Raw genomic sequence first — 13,583 nt, 5'->3', positions numbered from 1 at the left:
GACCCAAAAACATCATAAGTCACAAGCTCCTACGAATTTACTAAAAGTTCTATACATAAATGCTTAGAAGTAATAGAGGAAGGACTACACAAAAGATAGAGGGGGACTCCTAGGTCTGCGGACACGGCAGATGTACCTCAAAGTCACTGTAACAGCAGCAGATGCACAACTAATAGCGAGACTGAAATGACGTACCTGGATCTGCACACGAAAATATGTGCAGAAGAGTACCATGAGTACACCACAACGGCACTCAGTAATTGCAAAGCCTAATCTCGGTCGAGTAGTGAGGAGGTCAGGGCCCTACTGGTTTATATATATATAATAAGGCAGAAGGAAATATCGTAATATAATAAAAGGCTGAAATGTAACGAAAAGGAAATCACAGAAAAAATACAGTACAATGTACAGAACAATAACAGGGGATCTCCCGAGATACCGTCTCGTATTCCCAAAAGTAAATGTGTAGGGGGATCTCCCGGAATACCATCCCGTAGTCCCAAAGTAAATATGCAGGAGGATCTCTCGGAATGCCGTTTCGTAGTCCCAAAAGTAAATATGCAGCTCAAACAATGGAGATAAGAGCTATAACACGAAATCCTACAGTGTACACTAAATACAAGTCAAAGAAGAAACAAGATATCCACTAAGCATGCTGCACAGAGTTCAGGTAAGCATTTAAGACACGTAGACATGTTATTCTAGGCTAAACATGATAATTACACATGCTAGTATAACTCAATTAAAGTGAGACGGATTATTACTTAGTGAAAAATGAAGTTGTATAATAATAGCCCGTGTACGCACTCGTCACTTCACATACACGGCGCTCACATATCACAATAGTACCAAATCGTAAGGGGAGTTCTCCCACACAAGGTTAGGCAAGCTACTTACCACGAACCAAGCTCAAATCAATCCGTAAGAATGCTCTTTCCTCGATTATCCTACTCCGAGTGGCCCAAATCTAGCCAAATGTAGTTACATATCATAAATACAACTATAATAGACTAATCTAATTAATGAAACTGAGACTTCAACAAGAAATTCAAAAATCACCCTAAAAAGTCTCTCCGGGTCCACGTCTTGGAATCGGGTAAAAGTCATAAAATATGAACATTCATTCACTCACGAGTCCAACCATACAAGAATTACTCGAATCCGACCTTAAACCGCCTTTCAAAACTCAAAATTTCAGTCTAGGAAGTTTCCTCCATTTCCCCCCAAATTTTCAACTCAAATCCCTAATTAGATGATAAAAATAGTAATAGATTCATGGAATATAGTCCAATCCGGGTTAGAATCACTTACCCCAACAATTTCTTTGAAGAACCTAAAAAAATCGCCTCACACCGAGCTTTCAAATCCCAAAATTGAAAATGGGAATCAAACCCTCGAACTTGATCTTTTCTGCCCAGCGATCCTGCATCTGCGGACCAGCAGCCGCACCTGCAATGCCGCACCTGCAGAATTTCCCTCGTAGGTACGGAAACGACTTAAGGCCCAGAACTTCGCTTTTGCGGACAAGGCATGCACCTGCGGGCACGCTTCTGCGGATGGCCTTCCGCATCTGCAACCCTGCCCAAGCCGCCCATTCTCGCTCCCGCGATCCTTCCTCCGCATCTGAGGATGCGCAGATGCGGCTCCCCTCTCGCACCTGTGCCCATAGACCAACTTGACCAAAATCGCATCTGCGCTCTTCCTCCCGCACGTGCGAGTCCGCACCTGCGGTCAACCCTCCGCATGTGCGAAAACACCAGAAACCAGCAAATCTCAACCATTGCCTAAGTCCAAATATCAATCCGTTAAGCATAAATCAATCTGAGGCCCTTGGGACCTCAACCAAATATACCAACAAGTTCTAAAATATCTTACGAACTTAGTCAAGCCCTCAAATCACATCAAATAATGCTAAAACACGAATCATCTCTCGATTCAAACTTAATGAACTTGAAACTTTAAATTTCTACAACAGATGACGTAACCTATCAAACCACGTCCGATTGACCCCAAATTTTGCAGACAAGTCATATTCATCATTATGGGCCTACTCCAACTTTCGGAATCGGAATCTGACCCCGATATCAAAAAGTCCACTACCGGTCAAAATCTCCAAAAATTCGACTTTTGCCATTTCAAGCGTAAATCAGCTACAAACCTCCAAAACACAATCCGGACATGCCTCTAAGTCCAAAACTACCCAACGGAGCTAACAGAATTGACGGAACTGTATTTCGGAGTCGTCTTCATACAGTTCCAACTACGGCAAAAAATCCTAAGACTTAAGCTTCCGTTTAGGGACTAAGTGTCCAAAAACACTCCAAAAACCAAAACAAAATCTCCCGGCAAGTCACATAAGCTGAAATAGATACGGGAAAAGCAGTAAATGGTGAATATGGGTTAATACTCTCAAAACGACCAACATGATCGTTGCAACAGTAGAACATTTGTTATGTGTAATGAAAAAATTAATAATGAGTTTTTCAGTCATTGTCTTGGTAGGATGCAAGTTAATATGGTGAAGTCATCCTCTTTCATTTTATAATCTCATTGATGTTCATTTGCGTGTGAATATATGAAGTACGTTTGAGTAAATTTTGTTATTTATAATTGGACAAACTTTTAGACGAAGATAGACATGTATCCATGAAACTTTTGTTCACCCTTTAAAATATAATTGAAATGGATCGAGGTTATAAGATCAATTCGTATTGTACTTGCTTTTATTAAATATAAAACCTTCATCAAATTAACACTAATATCATTGATAAGCTTAATTAGTCAATTGTAAAATGGAATTTTCTAGTAAAGATATGTTTTCTATAAATTGAAAAGGCAAAATAAAGAAGTAGAATTGTTGTAATCCACGGTTTTCCCTATAGGTAAGTGAAACACTTGCTCCTTTTCGTACGAGTTTAGAAACATTAACTACAACATTATTATAATTAAAAATTTATAATCTTTATTTCGAGAAACTTAACAATAATTGATATCTGATTCAAACAAAAAATTAGAGGTGTAAATCCTCATATTCCGAATTCCACCATTCCTTTTGAAAGGAGTACTAGTTTGTGCAAGTTCAACGATACGCTCCTCAATTTTGGTAGTAGAGATGGAGCAATCAAATAGCCAGAAGTAGCAGAAACAATTACAATAATATTCCATCTTTTTTTTTTTCTGTTGCATAAATAAAAATGTCTATTACTACTTGATTTATAGCCTGTTTGGCCAACCTTCTCCAATCCTAGAAGCACTTTTTTTCAAAAACAATGTTTTTTTTTCTTCATAGTTAAAGTGTTTTTTTCACGGTTAAAGTGTTTGGCCAAGCTTTTGGAAGAAAAAAAAAATGCTTCTGAGGAGCAACAGAAGCAGTTTTGGAGAAGCAGAAAAAGGTAGTTTCTCTCCAAAAGTACTTTTGAGAAAAATACACTTACAAACAGTTTTTAAAAGCTTGGTCAAACACTAATTGCTGCTTAGAAATGCTTTTCGAATTAATTAGTCAATCACAAACAGTTTCTCACCAAAAAGTACTTTTGAGAAAAACAATTCTCAAAATAAGCTGATTTTTGCAGCTTAGCCAAACGGGCTATTGAAAAGGCCAAGTGTTAAGTTCCCTTTTGGTTAACCACTTAGCTGAATTATTAGACCCTTTCTCAAGCTACGAATCACAACGCACCCAGTGGAAGCCTGGACTCGGACAAATGTGTTATGTTTCTGGAAACTCGAGATGTAAATAGATTTGAAACAATTCTATTCCATCTCCTACAAGACAAACCGAGCCCTACATCTCCCTCTGTGTTTTCTCAACTGTAATACTGGTACTATACTCAGGCGGGTGAGACAAAAATGGTAACTAACGAAAAAGTAGACTTGGATTACGAACCATTATTACATGCATAAGGGTATTGCTATATGAAGGTTAACCACCTTGTTTTTTAAGGATGGTAAGCTTGCGAACACTCAACTATTTCATCAGATGCTTATCACCTCTAACTATCACAGGTATCTCTAATAACTTTGTCTATCAAGATAAAAAATATCACGCAATAATTTTTTGTTCTCGAGTAGGATTTGAACATCGAGCTAAGCGACATCCTTGGCTCTGAAGCTTAACCGCCTTAACACACAAACGAACAGTTTGTGGTTTTCTTGGTTACTGAGTGCTTGCTGTTCACTCGTTAAAATTTGCACATAAACATAGTGAGAAGCACTCCAAACTAATAGTAATTGTTAATTACTTGAACTGTCCAGTACCATTGATCTGTCAATCTTGTTGATTACTCTGATAAGAATTTGCCTGGCATCAGTGTTATCACCTCTTATTGAGTGTAATCATTTTAACAGATGGTGTCGTATGAATTTCTGCTACTTTGGGCGGCATCAAGAATAAAATGATGTTTGCCTTTATTGAAAAAACTCTTAAATTTAGTAGTAGTATTTTTGTTCCAGTCTCAAAGATTGTTTTTACTTTACCACTTCCTTTCACGAGTGAACCCCGGCACGAGCCTACCTTGGTTGAACCAAAAAAGGGGTACAGGGATACCTACCTTTACCATATAGGGAATGAACTGAGTTAGAGGCATATGGTTTCGTTTCGATCTCTTCGGCTAAACCTAAAGGAGACTTCGATCATTCTAGCTTTCTGAAGGAGGAACATGTCACTCGGAATTTCAGAAAGTGAATCCTCTTTTTCAGATCCTCAACAGCCTCATACTTAGGTGTGGTCAGTTTTACTTCTCAAAGTCTATGTCAGTCTCTCGTCGACATCAACAAACAGGAAAGGAGGAGATAAAAATGACATGCCTGGTTTATATCATTATCTTTTGGCAAGGTTCATTAGGCATAAAGGCGAGCAGACAAAAGTAACATGATATATCTAATCTATTCACAATAGAAGCTTGAAAAGCTCTCCACAACCTTAATAGCAAACATGCATGCAACCAAATTCACTATTTTCACCAACCATATTTTATCAACAAATTCCAAAGCAATTACACAACTTTGGTCTAGAGTTCCTAGTAGTAGTAGGCATATAGCGCCGATGGCGTATTTTGTTGCATAGTTGAGCTCATTACTTGTTTTGCCATCTACCCTAAAGAGTCAAGGGAATGCCCTTAGTTCAAATTACTACTCTAAAACATGTTCTCAGGCCGAATACACCGTCAAAGATGGAGAAAACTGTGCCTTGTCTTAGGATGCATTTCATGATATTTTCATTCGGGTATACAACTAAAAACCTTGTTTAGTCATAACCATCCATATAATAGTTACACTTTCTCACACTTTTCCCTCCCATTGCTAAGCAAATTCTTCATTTTAACCCATGAACCTTCTTGAAGGTTTATGATGCTTCTGTTATGCTGAACTCCAAGGGAAAGAACTTGGCAGAAAAAGATGGTCCCTCTAATGCTTCTTTGCATGCATTCTATGTCATTGATAATGTGAAGGAAGCAGTTGAAGCTCTTTGCCACAGCATAGTCTCATGTTCAGATATTTTAGCGTTTGATGCGAGAGATGCAGTGGTGATAGTAAGTTCCCTTCCCCCCGGAAAAAGCACACAGAAAGCATATATAAAGAGGACACAAATGCACTGGTCACTTCTATTGATGTGCAGGTGATGATTAGTTGATCACAAGTTATTTACATCGAAACCTGAACGATTACAACCTATGGAATGCTTTAGAAAATAAAAACGAGAAAAAGACTGCAGGAAAGATTTCTAAAGAGTGCTATATAGTTGACAAATTTTAGATCACTTACAATGGAAGAAGTAAAATATGTAAGCAGGACCTAGTATTTGGCACCATCACACTTGAGTTCAGTCACATCAATTTTGTATCGTCTCTGTTTGCTGTGTCCAAAATAATCTCAGCCAATTGAATGTTACCACTCAAACTAGACGTCTTGTGTGATGGCATGAATGAGAACCCATCAAGAAGCTTAACACACTTCAGGCCCCATTTCACCATCAAGAATCCAATTAGGTGATGCCCACTACACATGGTTTAAAGCAGTCAGAGGAAACATTTCCCTCAGGAGTTGGATCATCTCTACATCTGAATGAGCAAATTACACAAGAAAATAATCCTTAGCTGAATCAAAAGTGAGAAGAGAGGACAGAAACATACCTTCTGTTATGATATGTAGTAATAAAGACGGATGACGGGCAATTCTGGAGTAAAAATGTCACAGTTGCAAAGAGATCATCAAAGGCTTGGTAAGCATGCAAGATAGACATTTCAACTTCAGTTGGCAGATCCAGAAAAGAAGGAAAGTACAAGATATATAAAGAAATAAACCTACCACAACTGTCATATAGGACATCAGCTCCAAGGATAATGTTTGGGCACAGAGAGAAGGTTTGTGCATCCCACACACCCCATGTAAGTCCACGTATCTAGAAGATAAAATAAAAAAAACACTTCAACAACAGTACGAGCAATGTGAAAATGGAAGACTTCAAATAGATATGACACGCAAAATCAAGACCTTCATAAAGCCTATTGGAGGAGAAATGCATAAAACTATCAATGTTCCAAGAGGCCCAAATTTTTCATATTATGAAATACCAGATTTAAGTTTTTATGCTTTTTGGATACTATTTAGGAGAAGAAAAATAGAGGTTATTCAGATAAAAAAAAAAATCATAATAAATATGCAATATGGACAAAAAAACAGTTTGATGACAACAATGATAATAAAACAAATAAAAACAAAGTCTCTTGTAATATCTTTTAAAGTAGATTATCTTATAAAGAGTAGATCAAGTCTTTTTTTCAATTTCAAATAAACTTAAACTATTTCAAATATATTAAATTATTTTAACATCTCTTAGTAGTTGGGAACTTATAAAATTGTATCTTAAAGGTGGATGTTTCTTATAAAAAGATCTTTGAAGCCTTGGTGAGTGGAGTTACTAGATGTCTTCAATGGTGTGAGCTAGCAGGTAGCCGACTGAAGGGCCAAAATACGTACAAGATGATCCGTAAACCATTATTACAAAAGAAAAAAGAAAAAAACCAAATAAAGATTAAATATATATATAATTTTATCACAATAAATTTAAGGCCTTTTCTTAACTTTCGGCTTTAGGTCACAAATATCGTTGAGCCGCCTTTGTCCAAGGCATTCTACACGCTCTTAGATACTCAAGTAAAACTCACACAGTTTTACCCTTCTACACAAAATGTGTCATGTGGAATGACAAGTTGCATATAGCAAACAAAAGCGTGTGGATTACCTTGCACTTGATATCATTTAAGTCGCATTGTCTTCTCATATGAGTGAGCACCTGTAGTTCCACAAAGATGCAGTTATAGTAAAACTGATAAGTATTTTGGTGCAATTTTGGAAGCTCAAGGTGCTGATTAATAATTCCCACAAAATTTTGAGACGTTCTTATTCAGGGTAGGTGCTTCCTAGCTTACCTACTAACATCTATAGCTTAGTCATTCAATTACATCAGTCACCATTGCAAGTTCAGATTGTTGTTTAATAATATTGAAGCAGCAGATGAGTGTGGGAGAACAGGGTCAATGGCAGCTCTATTTCCAAATAGCATCCTTGGACAAAACCTACAAGTTAAAACCCAGAACAATCCAACAGTTTCTGTAAGCATATTACTTTGAGTTACCAGCACGGTTGTCCCTAACGTGTTTGGGACTGAGGCATTGTTGTTGTTGTTGTTGTAACCAGAATTGTTGTGAGGACAACATATTTTTTATGACAATAATGGCCTCAAAGATACACGGATGCTCCAAGGTAAGAAATAGCTAAGCAAAATAAAGAAGAGAAAAGAAAAGGCCAGGCACTTCTTTGTTATCAATAATTCCTAATACTCAATTCCTGCTGCACAAACTTCTTTGCACATCAATTCTATGCTCAGTTCTTGAATCCAATTAGCATACCAGTAATATAGATATGTAATATATCCATGGTTTAGTAACCGGGTTTGAGCACTGTCTCCGCGACTATGATCAAATAATGAATTCTCAATCTGGTGTGTATTAGAAAACTACTCAAAAAAAAAAAAAAAAATCACACCTCCACTCTGCTTGAATCATCGGTGAGAGTTACATCTGCACCCACTTTTGCAGCAACCAGCCCAGGCAACGAGGTCCCTGCCCCAAGCTGTAATATGATGAACAAAAGGAAGTAAATATAACACTAATCAAACTAAATCTAAAGCACAGTACGCAAAGTAGGCATCAAACAAACAACAACTACTGCTGCTGCTACTCGTCAATCCCAAACTAGTTTGAGTCGGCTATATAAATCGTTAATATTCATTTCGCTCCTTTAAACCTGTTCCAAGTCCGTATCGAAGAAACCAAACAATAAGAGTTTTTAAGTTATGTAGACCGTCAGTTTAAGGAATTTTACAACATCCGTCAAGTAACCTGTCTTATTTTCAAATTATATATCTCACATTTCAAATTATATATCGGAAACAGTCTCTCTTCCCTTCCAGGTTAGGGGTAACGCTGAGTACATACTACCCTCCCCAGACCCCACTTGTGGGATTACACTGGGTGGGTTGTTGATGTTGTACATTTTAAGGAGACTTCCCTGTAAATATCCTTTGGTCGAGCTGATAGAGTAATAATGACAGTGTGTATAACTTAAACTCAACAATATAAATCCACTAGTTTTACAATAGAGTTACTTAGTGCAACCGTCCTCCTTTATTCGAGCTAAAGACAAATTAAAGGCAACGAAGTTATAAAATTTTCAATAAGTAAAACAATAAAATGAGGTTCATTACCTCAACCACAGAAGCGCCAGTAAAGCGTGATTTTTGTTGCCAAATGTACTCGGCTAGAATAATACTGCAAGGCCATACGAATAAACCGTACTCTTCTTTCATGTTCTATTTACATGCCAAAAAGAAGTTAGCTGTATGGAGTTCTTTATCCTTCGCTGTTGTTGTTGTTGTTTGAATTTTTATATAATAGAGTGCTGAAATTAGAGAAATATACTAAAAGAGAGGAAAGACCTCGATGATGGTGACGGAGAAGCCGTCGTCGGTGTTTTCAGAATTTCCGAAGTTGTGGCGAGAAAATGTAGTCATTTCTTCTTCAGCTGAAGATTTCGCCGTCGGTTCGCCGTCGTCCCCGTTCACTTCCATGCCGCCGTTTGGAACCTCCCAATTTGATTTTTGTTTTCCTTGTTTGACCCATCTGATTTGTGAACGGTAAAATAGCACATTGTGGCCTCATTTTATTTTGAGCATGTTTGGATTAGACGATATGAACTAGCTGATAATCATTAGATACTTTTAACTGCTGAAGCTTATTTAATAAAGGACAAATGGCCTCGTGGCCACTTAAACTTGAATCAGTTTGTAAAGCCGATACATAAACTTATATTTTTTCTATTTGAACATTTCAACTTAACAAAATAGGTACTAATAAACACGTTTGACCGTTGACCATGCCTATGTGGAAGCAGTGCAGCTGATATGGCTAAACTGTATGCAAATCACGCTGCCAAGGCGCGTGAATAGTATTGTTTTTATTTAAAAAACTTAGAGTTAGAATAAAATATAAATAAGAAAGAAAAATAAAAAAGAAAAAAAAAAAAACTTTTCCCCTTCCCCTTCTCTTTTCCCCTCCCCTTCCAACTCTCTCCGCTTCCAAGCAAAACTCCGACCCAATTTTTTTCATTTCTCATCCTAATTTCTCTTCTCCTCACCTTTCTCTGTTTCTTTTTCCCTTCATATTCCCCTTCAATAATCTTTTCTTTCATTTGCTAGTCTCCACCCATTATTTCCCTCCCAATATGCCTTAACCACCGGTGGTCGGAAGAAAGCTTGAGCTTTGTCGTTGTTCTATCATCGAATTCATCTTTGTCAAAATAGCAGCAAAAAATAATGCAAATTTTCAATGAAATTAGGCGACCTCCACTTTCAAAGTCATGGATTTCTGTTATCTTTTTCTGAAATTCCAATTTTTGTTTGTTTGTTTTGGTTATGGTCTAATCATGATCATAATAATGTTGTGAATTTGATTTAGAAATAAGAGATAAAGAATAATGAAGAAAAAAAGAAAGGAGAAGAAAGAAGAGTAAGGAAAGGAAGGGAGGAGGGTGAACGAAAAAGAAGGGGGACGGTTGGGTACAGATTTATAATGGGTATGTTTCAGGTTTTTTTTTTTTTTGCTGATTTTTTATTTAAAAATGGGACCCACAAATAACACATGGCAAGTAATAAATAGCTTAGCATGACGTGTTGTGCATGTCAGCGCAATTGATGTACACGCTCTGGTGGATGCGTTTATTAGTACTCATTTTGTCAAGTTGGAGTGTTCAATTGGGAAAAATATAAGTTCATATATCGACTTTGCAAACTGATACAAGTTTAAGTGGTCACGAAGCCACTTGGCCTTTAATAAATAAGCAGTTACGTGTTCGGGTACAAGTGCTGATTTAATATGGAATGAAGAGAAAGTTAGAAAATTTATTTGGGAAAAATATTTTGTGAATTAAAAAATATTATTAAGGATAAACTAGTAAAAGTCATGGTCAAACTAAAAGTGCTTATAAGCAGAAAAGCCATAAGTTGGGGGTTACTAACTTATCACTTATGGCTGATTTTAGTTTATATGCACTTTGGATGTTTACCAAACGCATAAATAAGCCAAAATGTGCTTATAAGCCAGTTTGACCAGCTTATAAGCTTAGCCAAACGCCCTCTTTATTTACTTCACAGTCACGAATAGGTGCGACTTACTTAACTAGTCTGAATAGGTTTGTATGGTTAGGATACATGAGAGACACTTAATTTTATTAAGATACTATCAGTCATATTCATTATTAACTGTCGTGATCGTCTACTATTAATAAGTACCACTATCATTCTCAGCCACAATCAACACTCATCCACCTCAACCTCTACAACTAACCATCCCATCGCCATCAACAACCACAGCTGGCACTGCCCATCATTATAACCTACCACCCCCCACCACCACCTTTCTCAATCACAATTACCACCACCACCCGCTATTATTAACTATGGCCACCCACCACCATCATCATCAATCATAAATCGTTACCACTACCAATCACCACTAGCTACTATCCTGAACCATCACCACCAAACACCTTCTCTGTTCGACATTCACCTGTTAGCTATTACCACCAACTACTATCATATTTTAAAAAACTATATATTTTATTAATAGAATATTAGATTAATTAGTATTTTATTTGATTTTTATGTTTATTAATTTTCAAATAAAGATAAATTTATACATTCAGATGTTAAAAATTTAACTGTCTTAATCATTTAATATTCAGATCTTAATACACATCTTAATATTCAGGTGTGTATTTAAATTCAGATATTTTAATCTTAATACACATCTTGATTTTTAGAAGTATATTCAGATTCAGATGTCTTAATCTTAAAAACAATGGGGCTTATGACTTGTTTGACTTTAGAAGCAGATGAATACACGACATATAGGTCAACTAGTGTTATGATACGCATGTACACTATCTCTATGGTAAGTTTTAAAGTTTTTTTAAGAAAACCATATATATGTTAACAAAAAATATTTGGTGGCTAACTTCGATGCTTAGATTATTAACTTTTTTTTATTATATCAGAGAATATTTATTATTTTTTCCATTTCACTTTAATTATCCAATATTAATTTTTTCTATTATTATGAGAAAATAAAAGAATACGAATTATTTATATATATTTTTGAAATCTACATTTCACTTTGCCATCTAGAGATAGTTTGCCCTGAGTTAGGATACGGAATTGGAAGAGAATGCCAGTATATCAGTTCATCTTCATCAAAGGAATAATATTTTTTTAGGAAAATAAGAACTTCTAAAGAAGTCATGAACGCCCAATTGTAATTCCTTCCTCTACTGAATGTTAAGAATATTATAGTTATGGAAAGATTTAAATTCCTAATTACTAGTAGTTCTTACATATATAATTCAAATGGATAAGGTAGGAGTAGCCCCTGTGGAGGATAAGTGTTACACCCCGAGTTTTCATACGTGAGAGTACGTCGTAAGTCATTGATGTAAGCTCGAAAATGAGATTATATTTGGAAGCAAATAAAGTAAGTTAATCATGTTACCTTGGAGGTTACAAATATTTAATATCATGAATAACAAGTACCAAAAGGGTTGGAAAGCTTAGTTGCTAAACGAATTGAAGAAAATAAGTTTCGTCAAAAATCGACAAGTTTGGAATGTTACAACATATTCTTTTGGGGTGAGACTAGGGTGATTAACATGATGAGGAGGTTAATTTATGAGTTATTGTAGTCGTATGATAGTCGTGTGTTATGTTTTTAAGTCAAACGAGTTATGGAACAAAAGTTAGCAAAGGTCATCACAAGTTGCATTCATAATGTGCTGAAATTTAGGTCAAATGTAGATGCACTTTTCTCCCAATATACTTGGAATCAATGGATGATCTACATATCAAATTGAAGATCTACGAGTCTAATTTCCAATGCATTAAACCGTTCGTCAATACGACATCGGAGTAGAGAGATATTCGTATTTTCGCGAGACCGCGCAAGCAGCTCCCAATGGGACCCACTTAGGCGGTGGTTGACCTACTTCAATTTATAAACGATTTGGACGCCTATTTTTCACTTATTTTCAACTCAACTTCGTCTCCAAACTTCTCCTAACCCTTCTAAACAGATTCCACAAGGGTTTGAAGTGATTCCAAAGTGATTACACCATATTTCAACATCAAAACTTAGTTCTAGTGAAGAACAACACCTCTTTGAGGTTGTGTTGTCATTGAGGATTGTTGTGGGCTGTATTTGGATGAAATTCCAAGTTGTTGCCGCTGTATAAGGTGAGTATAACAGCCTACTAATTGTGCTTAAGCTTGCTTGTATGTTGGTTAAGTTGTTAGGATGATAAACTACAAGATAGTACTTGGATTAGCTTAAGTCACTTCTATGGTGTTGTATTGCTATTGAGGGTTGTTGTGAGCTGAATATAACTTGGATTTCGACTTGAAGTTACTATAGGAGTTGTGTGTATTGTCTTCTTGCATGTGCTTAAGGTTATCTTGATGTTGATTAAGTTAAATGGATGGAGTAGACATGAACTAGTGAATAAAGCTACTAATTGAAGATAGTTGGAGTTGAGGATTGTTTCCTTTGTTATAAATATATGGTATAAGGATGGAATCATTGATGAATGACTTCATTATCATGTTAATGATACTTTTAAATTAATGTAAGAAGTCTATAAGGGGTGATATGGGTTATACGGATTCCAATCGGAGCTTGCCGCTTGTCGTGAAGTAGTTGTGACTTGTTGTTGTTATATGGTGTCTTGTTATTGATATTTATAGGTTGCTGGACTTCCCTGGCTGTTGTTGTTGGTATATGGTATTGGAGGAGGCCCTTGTTACAAGGGAGATGCTGCCCAAATTTACATAAACGAGCTACTAGCTTAAGTTGCGGACATAGCCTTTACTCAACACTAATTTTGAATCTCCTTATGCTATGATAGATTGGGTTGAGTTATTCGAAGAATTACTTGGAAGGTATTAAGGACTCAATGGAGTTAAGGTATGTTAAGGCAATCTC

General features: G+C 36.4%; 1 protein-coding gene across 4 annotated transcripts; it reads right to left on the bottom strand.

The window, feature by feature from the left end:
* Positions 1 to 5,567: 5,567 nt before the first annotated feature.
* On the bottom strand, positions 5,568 to 9,258 carry LOC109243617 (methyltransferase-like protein 23). Of its 4 annotated transcripts, none has more exons than XM_019410571.1 (7): positions 8,996 to 9,243; positions 8,765 to 8,869; positions 8,044 to 8,130; positions 7,241 to 7,291; positions 6,304 to 6,397; positions 6,129 to 6,213; positions 5,568 to 5,994 (listed from the first exon to the last, which is right to left on the bottom strand). In XM_019410571.1, the coding sequence occupies exons 1-7, from the start codon at positions 9,125 to 9,127 to the stop codon at positions 5,823 to 5,825; spliced, it is 726 nt and encodes a 241-aa protein (XP_019266116.1). In that variant the 5' UTR covers positions 9,128 to 9,243; the 3' UTR covers positions 5,568 to 5,822. The 4 variants fall into 4 exon arrangements, with proteins under 4 accessions (XP_019266116.1, XP_019266117.1, XP_019266118.1 ...); XM_019410572.1 differs by having other exon boundaries at positions 5,887 to 6,056; positions 8,996 to 9,254; XM_019410573.1 differs by having other exon boundaries at positions 5,904 to 5,994; positions 6,129 to 6,172; positions 8,996 to 9,257.
* Between the last annotated feature and the right edge of the window lie 4,325 nt (positions 9,259 to 13,583).

Source organism: Nicotiana attenuata, unplaced genomic scaffold (assembly GCF_001879085.1).
Source record: "Nicotiana attenuata strain UT unplaced genomic scaffold, NIATTr2, whole genome shotgun sequence".
In the NCBI taxonomy this organism is placed as follows: domain Eukaryota; kingdom Viridiplantae; phylum Streptophyta; class Magnoliopsida; order Solanales; family Solanaceae; genus Nicotiana; species Nicotiana attenuata.
The sequence above is the reverse complement of the archived record's forward strand: the minus strand, read 5'-3'. Positions and strand labels throughout refer to the sequence as shown.

Excerpts from the sequence above, each read along its gene's own strand:
- LOC109243617 (XM_019410571.1), bottom strand. The coding sequence starts at position 9,127 with ATGGAAGTGAACGGGGACGACGGCGAACCGACGGCGAAATCTTCAGCT. Across the intron at positions 8,870-8,995 it reads TCTCCGTCACCATCATCGAG|AACATGAAAGAAGAGTACGG; the intron begins GTCTTTCCTCTC and ends GCATGTAAATAG. Across the intron at positions 5,995-6,128 it reads ACTACATATCATAACAGAAG|TGGGCATCACCTAATTGGAT; the intron begins GTATGTTTCTGT and ends AACCATGTGTAG.